This window comes from Cylas formicarius, unplaced genomic scaffold (genome assembly GCF_029955315.1).
Source record: "Cylas formicarius isolate icCylForm1 unplaced genomic scaffold, icCylForm1.1 PGA_scaffold_2__14_contigs__length_35257938, whole genome shotgun sequence".
In the NCBI taxonomy this organism is placed as follows: domain Eukaryota; kingdom Metazoa; phylum Arthropoda; class Insecta; order Coleoptera; family Brentidae; genus Cylas; species Cylas formicarius.
Genome location: NW_026844319.1, coordinates 26802370 through 26821763, shown reverse-complemented (window position 1 = coordinate 26821763; position 19394 = coordinate 26802370). Strand labels below are relative to the sequence as shown.

At 33.6% G+C, this 19394-nt stretch overlaps 1 protein-coding gene across 4 annotated transcripts in view; it reads right to left on the bottom strand.

Annotated features, from left to right (window-relative positions):
* The window catches only part of LOC132697907 (heterogeneous nuclear ribonucleoprotein C-like 1), a 445425-nt gene that overhangs the window by 31598 nt on the left and 394433 nt on the right, over positions 1-19394 (bottom strand). For all 4 annotated transcript variants that reach the window (XM_060663660.1, XM_060663658.1, XM_060663659.1 and 1 more), the window contains 3 exons: positions 7470-7621; positions 4928-5053; positions 4675-4868 (listed from right to left, as the gene is read on the bottom strand). In XM_060663660.1, the coding sequence (XP_060519643.1) occupies positions 4675-4868; positions 4928-5053; positions 7470-7621 (472 nt within the window). The remainder of the gene's footprint in view (positions 1-4674; positions 4869-4927; positions 5054-7469; positions 7622-19394) is intronic.

The following is a 19394-nucleotide window of genomic DNA, read 5'->3' as shown; positions in this document are numbered from 1 at the left end:
CATCACAATTTGCTTTTCCGACTCATTATCGTCGTAAAATTTTCGTAATGAGTAAAACCACTTCTGGTAGTAGCTCGGATCTGAGTTCGAACTCGTCCTGGACATTGTTAGAAGAGCCGCCCGATTCGTCGGTGACAAGTTCAAAAAGTCGTACAGATGCCAAGCAGAACGACAAAAACGAGGTGTTGGATGGTAGCGTAACTGATTTGTTGCAAAACGGCGACAAGAAAGAGAAAAAGAAGGATAAAAATATTACAGAAGAGCCCATAAATCTTGTTTACACGATCTTTTTACTGGCCGTCACGGTGGCAATGTTTTTGATTGTTCTAAAACTGCCTACTTCAGAGAACTTAAACAATATCAAACCATTTGGAAAACGAAATCTAACGACGGTTATAGATAACGATTTACTAAGTACTGTGATGGACGAAATCAATGAAAATTTCGCAGACGAAGGAGTTTGTGACGCGAAAGAGTTTTCTAATCTGTCATTGACCTCGTTTGACAACTTTGATGAAGATCTCTTGGCGAAAGACTATAAAGCTGAGGACGAATCTAAGAAAGAGCAGCAACCCAGATTTCAGACGGTGAAAAAATTGCTGCGAAATCGGAAATTTCAAATGTTTGTAGCTACTCTCATCCAAGACCTGTGTTTAATTAAACTAGTCAACGAACTCACAAAAGCAACTGAAGGAAACCCCGCGGCCGATAAGAAAGGAACCGGTAAAAAGGCGAAAAAAAACTCAAAAGCGGGGACGAGGAAAGACCTGCAGGCAAGTTCTAAAGCACTCAAAAATATTAAACCTTTGCTCTCAGAAGGAGACGTTATAGAAAAAATCGCTAGAATATATGCAAACAAGTCATCCACCGAGGTCGACGAAACTGGTCAGAGCGAGTGCGAAAAACGGTTCACGGAACTCGATGTCAAATGGAACGCGTTGGGGAAAAATCATCGACAAAAAGTGCAACTGATAAGAGAAAAATTCCAAAAGAAAATCACCGAAATTAAGGAAAAGGAGAAGGAAACGTTTGACAGGCGACAGAAAATCAGTTACATGCGCGAAAAATTTATCCAACGCTTAAAAGTCGACCGCGAGGTTTATCTTTTCAATTTGACGAAACTGAGGGAGGAACGGCAGAAGCTTTTGGATGAAGTTTGCCAGCGATACCGGCACTGTAGGGATTTTAGTCCCAAGGACGCGTCTGTTGGCAACCGCGCACTGCTGGAGCCTACCGATTTCCAAAACAACCTACAAAAATTGAGGGAAAGGGAAGCGGTTGAAAGCGGTTTACCGAATGGTGCCCCTTATGATGACGAAAGATTAGAAATTGTAATGCCAGCACGAGTAAACCACAAAAAGAAGAATTTGAGCCAAGTTCAAGAGACATATTCCATTTTGAGGAGGAAATATATCAGGAAGAAAGCCAAGTTGCTCCACAAAAGACGAGCTCATGCGGAACGCGACGAGGTAATCAAAACGGTGAGTAACATCGTCGATAATGTTGTCCACGACAACAACGAGGAGCAAGGTACGCGAGACCAAACTGTGCTAAAAAGAGGAAGCAAAAGGAATTTAAATCTAATTTACGATGTGGCGTTCGAGGGCCAAAGCAAAAGGATCAAGCAAATTGATTTTTTCAAATGGCGCGGTAATCGCGATAACCGGAGAGTTGCTGAAAATGGGCAAAATTTGATGAGCAAACAGGATCCGCAAAAAATGTATTCCGCGAAAATACTCCATAACAAAGGGGTGCTATGAGATATTTTACCTGAATAAATAGCTGACGGTATTCGTTGTGCCTTGTTTTAACCCCAATTATCTATCGCGACCGTAGAGACTTTTCGACTTATTTTTCAATTATTTAAAACGACGAAGGGTTGAAAATCCGGGAGGGTGAGGAAAATGACAAAAATATAATGACAAGGGTTTTGATCTAAAGCGAACAACGAATGCCTTTTACCAAATTAATAATTTAAATTGACCCGCGGTGAGTCCTTGATTAATCTAAACGTACTGCTGTGACAACTCGGGACTAGAGATCTACTATTGCGGTTTACTATCCACGTTGTGTTTGGGCGATATCGAAACATTAATAATTTACGGGGGTTAATGAATAAATATACGGAATACATTTAACTTCAGAAGCTGAAAGCAGAATATGTTTTATATTCTTTTCGTTTATATTATTCTGGTACGACGTTTTTTTATACCATAAATTTTAATTAATGCCTATATTTATACTCGCCCTTCAAGGTATCCCTTATTCAAGGAACACCTCAAAGTCTCCTTAACATTATGATATTTAATCTGTCTTCAAGCAATGCTTCAATAAGGATGCATTGAGAAGGTGTTACGCTTAGCATTATCGCAAAAATCAGTTTGTTTGGGCCACTATTAAAACAGAAGGATTAGAGTTTGACGTATGTCACTTTATATCAACCAATGAGTCTTTTACCCAGCTTTTCCAAACCGTTTGAAATGGTGATATGCTACAGATTAGTTGTATTTATCAACAAATGTGAATCGTTCTCTAGCTCTCAACATGCCTACTTAAAAACCAGATCAACCAGTTCCGCCATTTTTCAGTTCACCAAAACCATCTTGGAGCGGTTTGAGGAAAAAACTTAGCCATGGGTTTATTCTTAGACCTCAGCAAGGCATTCGATTGGCTAGACCATAAAATTTTATTGTATAAATTGGAGAGATATTGGATTCGTGGTAAAGCACTCAATTGGATACAACCATACCTCTCAAACAGAAAATAGCAAGTCATCGTCCAAAGTAAAAATATTATTAAAAAATCTGAAACCTTACAAAATTGTACGGGGATACCACAGGGTAGCATACTAGGACCAATTCTTTTTATTTTTTATATAAACGATCTACCAATGCGCATAGATAATTTTTTGATAACTAATTATGCGGATGATACAAATATTTAAGCACGGCTGTAAGAAATAAAATGAAAAATGCATTCGAGAGAATAAATTCATGGTTCATACAAAACAATCTAATAGTCAATCCTAATAAAACAAAGATGATTTTATTTAGAACAAAAAAAATCCCAGATTCCTGACTATCTAGGAATTAATTAATAACATAAATTTAGAGTTTACAGAGAATGCAAAGTTTTTAGGTGTTCACATAAACCAATATTTACAATAGGAAACGCATATACGGACAGTATGTACCAAATTTAGGAAGGTTTATGAGAACGGAAGCCTTAAGAACTGTTTATTGTGTCATATTTGAATCTGTTGTACGGTAAGGCATAATATTCTGGGGTTGTAGTTCTGTGCTAAAAAAAGTGTTTATTATTCAAGAGAGAACCATAAGATCGATAAGAAAAATGCAGTACAATGACTCTTGCAGAGGATGCTTTAAGCAATTACAGATAATGACCGTGTGTCGAATCTATATTTACGAATATTTATATTTAAAAATAGAAATGAAATTAACGCAAACATGCACAATTGTAACAATCGAACCAAGAATATTATGGTACCTAGTCACAGACTATCAATAACAGAAAAATGACCTTATTATATGTGCATCAAGATATTTAACCATCTACCGAACTCTGTGAAATGTATAAGCACTATTAGAAATTTTAAGAAACGTATTGGGGAAATGTTAATAAGCCTAGAACCATATACACTTGGCGAATATTTTGGTTAATTATATTAATCAATCGTTGTCTGTTTTTGACGTCATTTTATTTGTACTTTTCCTGTAAAGCAAAATCGTAAAGAAGTATTATTAATATTATTATTATTATAACCAATATGAATAATTCATTTTGACTGACAACTGTTTTAGAGAATAAAAGAACGAGATATCCACACACTGACAGAATAATAACTGAATTGAACCAAAAATAATTTAAAAAATTGTATTAGATAATTTTACCTGTATATTTTAAAATAGGTATAAGTATCATAAATTTATTTTAGAAAAAGAAAAAAACAAAAAATAACTCCAAAAAAAAATGTAACGTAAAAGACAAAATGAACAGATTTAAATTAACCATCATCATAAAAGGGTGATGGGTTTTGTCTATCTCTTATGTATCCTTTTGGCAATCTATTTTTTCCATTCCGTTCAACGAAATCAATAAAATCCTCCAAATCCTAAAGTTTGTGGAAGATTTGTTTTATTACCCAACTTAACAAATATATATCTTCCACTTCTTAAACAAACACTGTTTTAGCTTGAAGTGCTGGAAAGGCAAGGCTAAAAATTTTATGTATTCTCCTATTGTGATCTTTGTAATGGATACATAAACACAAAACGCACTCAGATTATAAGTTATAAGAAATATGATTTATTGTAACACTTTACCGTACATTTGGGCAGGGTTTCTGGCAGATAGATAGGGAGTTCTGTTTTTGAAAAAATCAGCTTTGATACATTTAGTTCTCATGGGACAAATGGGATAAAAATGGGAAAGTAATTTTAAACGTAAATATAATAGACCGCCAGATATCCCAAAAATAAAATTCTTTAAATACCATGTTTTGTCTAGTTTGTGTTTGGTTAAGATTAAAGTTAATTATGGTAACTTTGTATAAGTTTAATACTATAATAGATTTGAAAATAAATATTCTAACTTCGAAACTACATACAGTAGGATAACGTCACACTCCCGAAACATAGATACTCGCCCACTTACCTTATCCGGTGTGTTGTTATCTCTAGGCGATATGGGTGGAGAAGAACAATTCCTCATGGATGGTACTCCTAATTCGTATATATTTACCATGTGGGCGGCTTGCGCGTGCACCATAAGGTCCCATGCGTTCTGAAAGGCGTCTTTACATTGAACACATAGAAGGGAAGCCGTCGAATGCTCGTCTAGAAGTGATTCTAGAAATCATAAGTCGTCATTGGATTTCGTTCGGTTATTTTTTGAGAGATTTACTTACTGGATTTACTACTGTCACACTTGCACGTAAACCTCAGTTTGCAGTAGGATTTTTTGTGTTCCAGAAGATCGTGTAACTCGGAAAACATCTCGCGACAATTTCCGCAAATCAATATATCTTGATTACCTGAAATAAGACAACCATCAGTTATGGGAGTACTACAACTATATCCAACGGAAATACATTCAGTTAGGTGAAATAAATAAAATATAATTCATAATGTTGACCCACGTTATGAATATGAAATCCAGGGAATTGAGAAGAAAACAAAAAAAAATGTTGGAGTATTTTGCGTTGTTGCTTGGTATTAAATCCAACCTCCAGACAACAGATAGTTTAAAGTATATCAAAATTTAATTTCGAACTATAAACTTAAATTTGATAGAGCGCTTGAGATTCGATAAATCAGTGGCAGCATTTCACAAATATATTTATTATGATTGTCAGTTCAACTAACCAAACAAAGAACGCAGAAAGACAGACAAATACTTCAAAGAAAAGAAGAAGTTTTATATTAATTAATTATTATATTAAATAAAATGTCTACTTCATTATGAGGTTTTCTTAACATTACGTTTGATAATCAAAAACAAAATTTCAGTTGTAAAGGGCGTGCTTATCACTCACTCTGTTCAAACGTGCGACTAAAGTTTATCAAACTGGGTGTATAATAATTTACTAATACAGCTTTTCGTTCTTGGAAATAAGGATGTCCAGTAATTATTTGCGAGTTTTGTTGTTATTGGATTGAAAAAAAATATTCAGTTTTGTTAAGCTGACCACTCACTAGCTCATATGTCCGGGTGCATGCTCAGCATTAAGGCAAAAAACTCACTAGTGTGTGGGCAAATTCTCTAATACGTTCGTAAGTTGCTGGTTGAGAGGGAAGACTTAAACGCGATGGCAAAAGCCAAATTGGGATATTTTCGTTATAATATTAATTAGTTGAGAGTGAGAGTTTATCGAATTGTTAGTATTTGAATAACCACCTAAAAGATACTGTTATTTTCTTCAACGGAAGCTCAACGCAAGCATGATAGCGAGCATATTCGCTAGTGACTAGCCTGCTTTATGGTGTAGGGGGTCGTTTTGGAATAATCGTATATTCTCTTACGGGTAATTGCTGAAGTCTGAATTATACAACTTGAATTTTTCAAATTTACAATTACAATTCATAACAATTATTTTTTTCTCATCGTTACTAATTAATTGAAGTCAGTTGAAGTTGGTGCACGGCTACGGATAAGCGGCGGTGCTGATTATAACAATTATATATATTTATATGTTTATAAATCAAACTTGCTAACATTTAGCCAATGTGACATCGTTCATCAATTCTCTTGTTTACAGAGCCGTCAAACTATCTCAACCAGAGTGATTGAACCTAGAATTAAAACATCTTACATATGCTCCTCTTTCTAATAATATCCACATTGGAGATATTAATCGTTCCATTACAAAATAAACTTCACCAAAACCTTCCCAACACAATGAGTTCGAAAGCAACCCCGTACAAAAATCTCTCAACATCTTCGATCCGTCGAAAACAAAATTCCATACGCGGCAAATGATACATTGGAGAGACAGGACGAAAAATATCAACCAGGCTCCAAAAATATGAAAGAGGCTTAATACTACAACAAATATCACGAAACCGGAGATGAAATCTTATTCAATGAAATTAGAATTCTTGTAATCAATTCTTCTACCAACGAAAAATCTGAGAATCTATTAAAATCTGTGTGCAAACAATCTTAATCGCGATTCAGGTCTTTACGTTTAACCTAAATGGCAATGTTCATACTTCTCCTTTAGATCCCCAAACAATATACAAGCAGGTGCAGAGTGAAATGCGAGCCGGTTTCAGTTTAGCTCTAAAGAAGCGAGCAGGCTTGGCAAAATTTTTTTGGCGCAACTATATTTGGATTGCCTTGCAACTAGGTTGTTGGCTTAAATATATCGCGGTTGTCTGAAAGTGAGATGTCCACTGTCTTGGATCTTAAAAAACAGATTTATCCATTAGATTAAACGATATGAAAGTACAATTTTTTTATCGAAAACAATCTTGCTCAAATGTTGAACAGGGAACTGGAGTAGAATTATCATTGTTAAGGACAGAAAAGTTGGAATTGACGGCCTCCAAAAAGAAACTATTAAGACGAATTAGGGCAATAAATTTCGAAACAATTTACGTCTCTAAGTGAAATACTTCTGGCCGAAGGAAGCCCCTCTAATAAATCAGGTAGAACCCGATCCAGGTGCTTTCGAAAAATTTCGTTCTATAAAACCCTTATTTAATCGAATGGATTTATTTGTTTTTGTTGTCACAGATATGTCACGAATTAATTGGCGTGAACTGCGCCGTCTAGACGCATTGATTGGTCGAAAATATATCAAATGATTGATACAAAAAGGAGGAACTAACGCGGCCTGTCTATTTCTAAACCACACTTAGATGGCAAATTGGCTAGGGTTAACTTAAACATAGCGTCGGTATGCTGCCGACTCTGATTATCATTTAACTTTATATGGAACCCCTTACTGTATACTTTAAGCTGATCCAGGGGCGGTATTGCGGTACATTTCTGGGATTGACTAGTCTTGCCGTTACGAGCTGTAGTCATCAGTCGCTGCCGCTTGATTGGTGGTACTAGTCGTGTGGGGCCCACAGGGAAGGCAGTAGATGCATAATAACTAAAACAAAAAAGGTAAATTATAAAATTGTCGTTCATTTCTTATAAATTTTAATTTATACTGAGATACGGGATTTCAAGGAAAATGCTCGTACACATCCATCGTGAACTCTTCTTGTGTATTTCTTGCAATAAATAGAAAATATACAGGGTAGCTAGTACCAGTAAAGTTCTTAAATTGTCACAATTACATTTGTGAAACTCGAAGAATTCGAATTATATTTCTTATTGGATCTGGAGATCTGGTAATTTGTTTATCGCAAAATATCCAGAAAAACAAGTAAGTAAAATTTAGAGAAAATTTATAGAAACAGAAAATTACTTTATTGACAATACGTTAATCGATTTAAAAACCCTTCAAAGACATTACTCAGGATATTTTCATTAATTTGCCTTATCTCGTATCTAATTCTAAATTTTTTGAATTATCTACATTTTGTTGTTTTTTTCTTATACAATTTTGATTTTAAATGTCCCCAGAGGAATAAAGTCAGTGATGCCTGGCCATTTTCCATGCAGAATCCACTTCCACCAATCCATTGTCCGGGAAATACAGTATTTAAATATTTACCTATTTGTCGAGCAAAATAGGATGAATAACGAAACGAAAACTGTCTATCTGGCATATCAAGCTAATTTGGATTTGGGCAAGAAACTGTGAGAGTAGGAATTAAGTAATTTTCAAGAAATAGCAAATATCGGGCTCCAGTAAGATTTAATAAGAAGAAAGAAGATGTGTATGATTTTCTCTTATCCATTGGGGATTATTTATACTCCAATAACCCAATAACCACAATTTTGTTTATTTGCAGCACCATTTAGGCAAAACGTTGGTTTATCACTAAACAGTATTACTTCACTGTGGAACAAATTATAAACTTCTTAAAAATTAAAATTTCAATTCTTTGGGGTTCATTTAGGTGCGCCATATTCACTTAATTTAAGAATATTACTGGTAGTAGCTATTTCAAAATTAAATTTATCTTTATTATTCTTTTGCTCATAAAAAGTAAGACGTAGATATGGAGTATGCTACATGAATTATATATATGTTTATCATTATTTCTTCCTTTGATATTTCTAAAGCTTTTCCTTTTTTTTTGTTGGCGGTAATAAATAATATAAATATAACTTTTGACGGTACTAGTTGAATAGCTCCATCTCCATCCATTTTTGGAGATGTCACAGGTGTCAATATCAATATACCCGACATGACACCAGCAAATGCTATAAGAATACGCTTGGTGCCATTGTTGGTGTAATCGTCATCTTTCCTGAATAACAGTATATAATATCAATATCAATAGTTCCGTCAACTTCAAGTCCAGAGCTTTGCTTATGAATCTATCGTAGTAAGCATTACCCATGTCGTAATATTTAAAATATTATATTTGTTTTGCATATTTTAACGGAAATAAATACACATTGTTTTCTTTATAGTTATTTAATTGACAACATAGTTTGAAAACAAGTCCTTTTGTAAAATAGGTATAAAAAAGAAATTTTAGCGGAACTATTCTGTTGATTTTACTGTTCATGGTGCCCGATCAATTTTATTGCAATCAAAACATCAGTAAATAATTAAATTTACACTGTGACTAATCTATAGCTAGTAAATAAATAGAAAATCAGTTTTGACAGTTTTTATTAAAAAATAATTAACACTGGAAAACAACGCCGTGGTTCATTGTTTTTTTGCCTACCTGAAACTCCGCTTCATTTCAGTCACGGATGAAAACACTTTTAAAATATTCATTAAAATATTGGCTGAAAATAATAAAAAGTTTAATGACTTATTTACGTTATTCACGGGAGAAGGTTAAGGCTTAAGGTCTCTACCAGGTGTACACTCGTCCAATAAGAAATAAAACTTTTATGGAAGAGTATTTGACCCTATTCATTTTCTCTATTAAATATTTATTCTTCATATATTGTTTTTAACTTTAATGCCCGGGTTGATGGTTTATCGATGGGCGGTTCACTCCTTCCACTGGTGGCGATTACATGCACGGGATGATTTGAAATTGTCAAACTCAAAAATCTGGAGTTTCATATATATATATGAGATATATTAGAAGACTTTGTTAAAAAATATGAAACAACATTTTTTGTCCGATTTTTTTTTAATTAATATTTGTTGAAATTTCGCAATTTTGCTCAAATAACAAATGTTGGAATTGCCCATCCATTTTCATACCCCTTGTTGCTGGACGAATCATTGAACGAGCTAAAATCTTTTTGCAAGTATTTACGATTTTATTTCTTATTTCTTCTATTGTTTCTATGGGAGTAGCGTACACCACTGTGTTGCGGTCTTTGGAAAATTGTGAATAATCCCATTTCAGCGGGGAAAAAAAGAAGCGATGCTGACATTTTCTCGAGTGTGGATGAAAGTGATCAACATATAATTTAATTTAATATAATTACAAAAGGCAAGTTTTAATGGAATCTTTTAGAATTCGGAAATGGCGACTGGAATATCTAGAAAAAAATAGGATTTACAGAGAACAATAAAGGCCGATTATTTACTTGGATGAAACCTGGTTCGACACTTATGATACCCCAGAAAAGGGTTGGGTTGACTCAACTGATAAGTGTGCCATCAAAAATAGGTAAAAGAATAACTATTTTGCATGCTGGCTCTAAAGATGGTTGGATTCCAAATGGACTTTCTCTGTCTGCGAAAAATATTAAAGATTCTTCTCTGGATTACCATGAAGACCCAACCGCTGATTTATTTGAAAGTTTGTTTAAAAACAAACAAGTTCCAAACATTCCTCCTAATAGCGTAATTGTAATGGACAATGCAAGTTATCGCAGTAGACAGTTGACTAAAACTCCTTCCTCGTGTGACATAAAAGCAACAATCCAAAACTATATATATAATAACGACATTTATTTTCACGAAAATTATACCAAAAAGCAATTAATTGAGGTTCTACAAAGCTTGAACCTACAAAAGGAATACGTCTGTGATAATTATACAAAAAATTTAGGGCATACAGTTTTAAGGCTACATACATAAATAAATATATATTGTTTAGTATCTTTCCTAACAAAACCCCAAATAATTAAATTCTAAGCAAAGTACAGACCTATTCGGCCAAATTTCATTCTTACAGCTTACCCGGGCTTTCCTTAATTCGTAGCAGTTAGTCACTTTCTTATATCTATGAACAGACTTTACCATATCTTCTAGCCATACAAAAATTAAACGAACTTATTGGGTTGTTTTAATCTCAATTTATCTTATCTAAGTTCAGTTTCTAAGTAAAGAATCTGAAAAATTCCAAAATGTGACGACGGAAAATCTTTCATTATATTTTTTCATTATCGCGTTTCTTGGGAGTGGCAATTAAAGAATTTTCGAAGAATATTAAAGTTCCAAGTGCGGCCAATTAAGGAATTCCGCGGCACACAGTTTTAATTGAACGCTGACGAATCATTTTACCTTGCCAGAACCGACATTTGTGTTACCGTCGGTCGTATTCGAACGGATTCGCAAATATTTGCCTCCGAGCCACTTCTATTTACATTACGGCATCTCAAATTTGACGTCGTTAAAAAGATCAAAACGTAAATGCACTAATTAGCAATATCTAGGGGATATTTGTCTTTCAACGAAAAAGTTTCTCGCTGAAATTCGAGGAGATTTTATCCACGGTAGGAGTCCCAGGTTCAATTATCCATTTTTAGATTTTTCCTTAAATCACTCTTTTAATGGATAGGAATGTTAAAAAGGAATATCAACAACATTTCTTCTAGAAACAAATGCCAATACTATACCAGATTTAAAAAATACTAAAGAAATTTTCCCACAATCTTTACCAAAATAAAAAAAAAATCCAAAAATAAAATACGCAAGCCTATATTTGTTTGCAATATCGTGTACTGTATTTTATAGGATTTCAAGTGCCAAAATCATGGTTGCATGTGTCTGTCAATTTAGAAAGTAAAACCGTTTGCTATTTGCTATATTGCTATATATTGCAATCGATAAAAAGTAAAAATCTTATTTCGAGAAATTATGTTTTAGAGGCCAGCAAAAGCACATCATGTGACCTGACCTAGCCGGTTTGGTTGTATTATTTACACCGTCGCTTAGCAACGCCTCCATTGTGCCAATGTTAAGTGCCTTTGCGCAGACAGACATGTGATCCCGGGCATTGTTCAAAATCATTAATTTTAAACGAGTCTGGATACTGTGATTTTTGAAAACAGGAATCTAAATTTCAGTTTGCCGTGGGTGCAAACATCAGTCATGTTAAAGTTTTAGTTTGGTTTATTACATTTCGGAGAAAAAAAAACAAACATAATCAATTTTTCGAAAACCGCACTAGACCGAATTGGAAAACTATTAAACAAAAGTAATCAGAAGAAAGCAGGGAATCTAAAAAATGTAATAAAACAGAGTGACATCGTCCAGAACATTTTAGTTCGACACAAGGCACTCATAATAATCAGCTTTCCAAAAAGAATCTTTTTTCGATTCTCCAAAAATTGTTAACCTACCGTCGACCATCAATTACTAGTTGACTAAACATTATAGAGGTACTATCTGCTACTCTTATAGCTCGGTAGCTCCCTCTCAAGAAAAGTATAGAATTGTGTCCTCAAAAGTCCGGCTCTGTAGTCAAACGTTCGGCGTTCCTGAGTTTTCGGTCGTAAACGGGGCCGGGCCCAGGTAACATGTCACTGTATTTTGTTTACAATGTAATGCATCAGACAAATCTTATTAACTGATTAATCTTATATATGTATGTATTTGGTTTTTTCTTTTATTCCTTCAGGTTTTATATTAATGGGAAAATTTCAATCCTTGGGTATGTTATTACTAGTTATATGTTTTTTATTTATGTTTGAGAAACTTGTTCAACTCGTTATCCCGTCGACATTTTTTTACTTCGTGGAAATCACACTGTATAGCGAGAATTAGGAAATACGCCACCGTTTAACAGGGGGAGAGTTTCTTCCACTTTTATCGTAACAACGAAGCGAAACCCACTCACATGCGTTGCCGTAAAACACGCTTTTAACGGCAAAAAGAAAATTGCCGCCAAGATAATCCTTTTTTTCACTCAATTTCACTTTATTTTACGATGATACAAGATTGCTCGTGTAATTATTTTCGCGAAATAACCCGTAGTTTTTTGTTTCCCTTAGTTGCAAAGTTTTATTGTACATTTCGAACATTTCGGGGTTTAATCACCTTCAACGTATTACCACGGTTCCCCTCATTTCTAATTTCAGACATTATCGTGTCGCCAATGTTGATTGGTTGGTTTGAAGATCATGAAATGAGACATTTTGAGGATCCATTGTTTTTATTACATACTTCTACAACGTTTCAACTGTTCAAGTATCTCCACTAGTCTTGACATGAATAGAATTTATGCTGTTATTTATTGATTTTTTCTATTAATATTGCCAATTAGGCAATTTTTAGGTTGATATTGCCATTTCGAGACTGCGAGTCGTAAATCCCAATCCCAGTTCACCTGATTTTGCAAGGAGCCGCACGAAATGAATAGGGCGCCCTGTAATTTTATGCAAGATCTTGATGTCGATGTATCTAATAAAAATATAAGCTTTTACTGACATTTTGTCAATTTCGTACATATTTGTTATTAAAAGCATTCAAATAAATCAACTTTCATAAAAAAGTAACCAAAACTGAAGAATATTACCGCCTAATAAAGCATAAACGTGTTCATGTGTCCACACGAAATTACCCGTCGATATTGTGAAGAATTCGCGTATGTGCGGCCATCGCGAAATGATTAATTTAGCGTCCTTATTGGGGCATATTCGACGGAAAATGTGACGGCACGAGAAAAGCCGCTTGCAGACATAGGAATTCCATTTTCGCGGCACCCAGACAACTATCCTTTGTTAGCTTGTCGACCGCGAGATATTTTCATCCCCCGGTAAAGTGGTTTTATTCGCCTTCGCTGTCTGACCGACGGCGACGTTCCAGTTTTAAGCCAGAGAAAGACAAAGAGGAGCAACAGAGTGCACTTGCCCGGCCGGCTTTGGCGGTTTTGGAATTTATCGAGCCCGGCTTTTGTAAAATTCAACGGTACATTTCAATGATCGATACCCGTGTTAAGTGTTTTATGTATGTGGGCTATGTAAAATTCATGTGCCTTGAGGCGGCCGTATGGGTCACTTGGATGGCAATAAGAATTACTTAACGCTAGTAACGTTCCGTATTGAATATGGATGTATACTATACAGAGAATATGGTACACGAATATTGGAATAATCGCCAGTTTTACGTATACAGTTTTTTCCATCGCCTGTAGGGATTTTCAGTTCACGTCATATAGCTAGATAGAGGCCTCACCTATGCTGGCAATATAGGCGCTGAAATCAATATAAGAATATGATCTTTCAAAGAAACTTCCACAGGCTACAAAACTTCTGGATATCTCCTGGTTTTTGCTGAGTCGAAATTGCTGACGTTTCGCCAATCATCTTGTTGGCTTCTTCAGAGCTTGACTGAAACAGTTTCTTTGAAAAATTAACAAGCCTTTATGGAGATGACATCAAGCGCAAATGCGGAAGGTTAGAAGATCACCGACTGAAACTGGTAAGATTACCCAGTTTCACTCAAGCTCTGAAGAAGCCAACAGGATGATTGGTTAATTAGTTAGTTAGTTCGATTCAGCAAAAACTGACGCAGGAAGAATCCAGAATCCAGAAGTTTTGAAAAAAGTATGAAAATATGTCACATGTCATTTCATTTAACCAAAACATGCTCCTAATTATTTAGGAGCATGTTTGTTTATTGCTGTTTAGAATGAAAATGCCATAGCAACCTGATTAGTATCAATTTTACATAATTTTCGACTCCTTTGTATCCCTGCCAAAATGAAATTTCTTTGAATTTTTTATTTTTTTTTAGAAAAGTTAAACATCCACAGTACTTTTCATGGTAATTGAAAGCAATTAGTGTTGCAACAGAGAAAATAATTAGAAAAACCGTTTCTTACAATCATCCACGTATTTGTATAATATGTAGAAAGAACAATCTTGATAGTCAATTTGCTTGGACAGATCGTTGAAAAAATAATCGCGAATAAAGTGTCGTTTATAAAGCTTGTTGTATAGTAACAATTTCATGCATTTCTTATGGAATGCAGCTATTAGTTGTCTGGGCTCGATGGAAATGGTAACCGCAATCTTTTGTTTTTGCTTCTTTTGTTTACTTTTGACTACAAATACAATGTTTACAGTATTGCTGTGTAAATATAATAATAATAATATACGTATTCTGTGGACAACAACAAATTTAATTAAAAATAATACATCACATTTTGTATATCCACAAAATAAACAAATGGAAACTCTCCCTAAAACCCTTGAATTGGACGGGATCACATATTGTAAACTTACCCCGCCCCATATCGCAGAAAGCGACGTTAACAAATGTTTAGAGGAATTGCTACATAATTTACATAAAATACAAGGTCTAACCTACATAATATAAAAAATTGAAACACAAACATTACTTTATGAATCTCTGCTTTAAAGCCTCATCTAGGAAATTATAAAAATAGGCCTGCAAAAATGCGTCATTTTAATATTTGTTATCATATTTCCCTTTTCTCTATTTCTAAGAATGAGTTATATTTTGTAGTTTTGCAGTTTTATTTTTGAAAATATCTAAAACCGTTGTTTTAAAAAATAATTGCCTTACCGTAAAACATTTCGACTCCCTAAATAGTTATACAGAAGAATAATTTATAGGGTTTTGAAAAACTATTTATATAAAATATTTTTGCATAGTTTCAATTTTTTTAAAATGTATATCCAGTACTCCTCCCCATCCCAAAATACCATATTGTAAACGTGACTGCATTAATGCATAATAAATTGTAAAGATTTGGGGTTTCTTTAAAATATATATATATATATATATATATATATATATATATATATATATATATATATATATATATATATATATATATATATATATATATATATATATATATATATATATATATATATATATATATATATATATATATATATATATATATATATATATATATATATATATATATATATATATATATATATATATATATATATATATATATATATATATATATATATATATATATATATATATATGGATGAGTCTATTAGTGGTTCAATAAATTTCTTAGTCATATTGGTTATATTAGCCATCCTGAGAAACTCTTCCTTTCAAGAAATACATAAAAAGAATGAAAACGAAAGAAAAACAACAACTTTATGCTATATCTCCATATAATTCTTTAATATCTTTTGACAGGCTATACTTATGATAACAGATATACCGCTTTAAACTTATATTAGCAGGTGAAGGGCGTAGTTCTAACGAAAATTTTCATTAAGCCACTTGTATCAACCTAGAAAAGCAACAAAATCAATTGAAGTTAGTTTTATCTCATAACGTTTTTAGCTTCAAGAAGAATAATCCAAATTCCTTCCGAATTGGAACTCGATAGCATTCTGAGCCATCAATACTGCCAATTAGTTAAATGAAAAGATTTATTTGACCGGTAATAATTTTCTACTAACAAAAGTATTAATCAAACGCAGAATTTAATTAAATTTAGTGGTTTACATTTAATTATTCCGCCGTCGAAATTTTGGCAAAAATACTTGGTACGGTATTGAATTTTCCGGGCCCATATTTGCACTTTTAACAGCAGTGGCGTGGCATTCGATATTGGTAATATTTATGCAGCGTATATCAAAATCACATTCTATATGCACGCACTTTCGTATTAGGTATAATATATTTCTGAAACTGAAACTTTGGAAATCAATTTAATCGAAATAATGATGGCTTGTACTTTCATTTCCCTCAGGTCATTTTGAATAGTTATCCCCCCGCTCAGGATATGCTTCCAGTCTTGCTACATGTACCGACCAGCTTAATCTTTGCGCTCTTGCAACGTTTGTTATGGACTGTTTCCAATAGGGTTCTTTAAAGCTCCATATTAGTCCTTCTTATCCGCTGACCCTGTCTTTTCTTTCCACCAAATATTCCTCTCAATACCTTCCTTTCAAATATATGCTTCCGCCTCCATTTTGTTGAACTCCCAAACTTCACATCCAGAGAAGGTAGTGGGCCTAATCATCGTTTCGTACACTCTTTTTTTGAGACTGACACGTTCCTTGCTCTTTATATGTAATGTAATCCCCCCATACATTTCATACCTTTTGCTACCTTTGTTGAATTTCATGCTTTTCCTCACAATCTGATGCAATAGACATTATATTCGCTATTCTCTGATGTAACCTTTGGGCACCTGTTCTGCCCACTAAACTCTTTTTCTCCTAGTGTCATACATTTTGTTTTTAGTTCATTCATTTTCAAACCTCTTTCTTTAAGTGACTTTTCCTTTCGGTTTATCGCATCAACTAGTTCTAGCTGAGATCATAATATCATCTGCGTCAGCAAGAATTTTAGGTTCTTTGGTTAAATATGATACCTCCAGTTTTCAAACCACTTTTCCTAACCACTGTTTCCAATATTATGTTAAATAATGATGTCGCAATTGTCGTAACCTAGTCATTACCTGGAACTTTTCTGATGTTTTTCCTTCTATCAGTACCTTATAGTTCGTTTCTGTTAAAACCATTTTTGTTAAATTAACAATTTTATTTGATACTGCCAATTCTGCCATCGATTATACAATTTTTCTGTTTTAACTGATAATTTAAATGATATATTATGTAATTCAAAAAAAGATTTGTACCGGAGCAGGATTTTCTGATCTAATATCAAGTTGGAAAATGGCCACTTAAAGCGGTTTAAAAAATACTAGTGCCGTATTCTGACGTTATTTTCCTGTAAACTACGAGTTTTTGATCTAATTTTATTGTAGTTAGGTGTACAGGGTGTCCCAAAATTAGACGTCAATATTTTACCAGGTATTCTGTGACCCAAAATAAAAATTAAAGTTCATATAAACTAGGGTCCAAGACGTCTTACTTTTTAACATGCAGGCTGTTAAATTTAAAGAGGTGATGGAGTGGGTAAATATTTTCGAAACACGTAAATATTTTTAAATAAAATTTGGTACAGTTACTAAACTTTTTAGGGTCTATTTAACGAACTAAAACTTAGTATCAGATTGTCTTCAGGGTGGGTAACATTCGGGAGGCGTGGGAAAAATTTGCCCCAAATTTTTTGTTTGTTGAATTTTCGTAATCTGGACTGAAAATCTAAAGTTTTCTACGTAAATAAGGTACCCCTTGAGACACACCGTTTTCGAGAAAAATGCTGTTGAAAATTTAATGCAAATTACAAATTATTTTTTTTATTTTAATGTTTACAATCGAAGTGCAGTTAGAAAGCCTTGACAGTTAATCACGCATTTCATTTGCTTGTATTGCTGGGTAAATAAAATGTCAATTATTCGACAGCCTTCAATTTTGTTCAATGTTGGTAAAAAATAGTTTTTACCTGGATTGTTCTTATAAATCCTTTTATTAACGCAATACCAATCAAACTATCAACTGTCAAGCTAATTCTTCCAATAAAAATTATAAACTTCACATTTTAAAGAAGATTGTTGATGAAAAATAAGCAATTTAAATCCAAATACTAAGTTTTAGTTCCTTAAATAGAGCCTAAAAAGTTCTGTAACTGTACCAAATTTTATTTAAAAATGTTTACGTGTTTCAAAAAAATATTCACAAAAAATCGCCATCACCTCTTCAAATTTAACACCTTGTTTATTAAAAACTAAGATGTTTTGGACCCTAGTTTATTGACATCTAATTTCGGAACACCATGTATTGTCAAAATTGTCCCGTTTCCTTTAGGTTTTATTCAACGTTATAAATTAAAGATATTCATAGACGTCTTCAAAATAAAATGCCTTACATTTATTTAAATTTGTTCTTTCAAAATCACAATGACAATTTATTTTCATAAACGTTGGCCTTATTCACGTACAACTTAAGAAGTTGTATGTGTTCCGGCGCAAGAATTTTACTTCTCCATTCGTTTACATCTTGTTGATGCATTCGCTGCGAGTCTAGTCCGAATATATATCAAAAATATTGCCCTTCACACACTCACACTGTCGCAGAGCCGACTCGGTAAGTATACGTAAAGTTACTCTGAATTGGAAATGTCAAAATATATAAATGTGTCGCTTACCTTCCCCGAGGGCTGTACTTTATATTTGCACGCGAAAGTTCAACAAAGACTGCTTATGTTCAAATTTGCAGATTTAGTTCAGTTCGCATTACTGCAAGTCGACATTATTGAGCAAATTTGTATTATTTTATTTTTGAACTGCCCCCCATATCAAAAGATTCTAGGAAGTTGTTTTTTGAGGTAAATGTAGATGTGGAAAGATTACTAGAACTTGAAATGTCATCTATTTTTTACGTTTCTTTTAACACTCTCTTAAACATTTTAAAATTTCGGTTTTGGAAGTGTCAAATTAAAATATCTTCTACGATCAGAACATATCTCTTCATGCATGGGATAAAAAAGGAGATAATTTTAGATCATTCACCGTGGTTGATACAAATCAATGATGTCAGTAAGTGTCAAGATAATTTCTTCTTGCTCTGCTCATCCATTCATGGATATTTACAAGCACATTTTCCATGGCTCTTCTATTTCTTCCTGTGCGGATCAATATTAGTGTATCACTTGTACCTTATCCACTGTAGAGGGTTGTAGCGCATTTTCCATCTCTTCTTTAATAATGTAAATGTCATTAAACTGTTTTTCTACTTAGTTCTCCTAT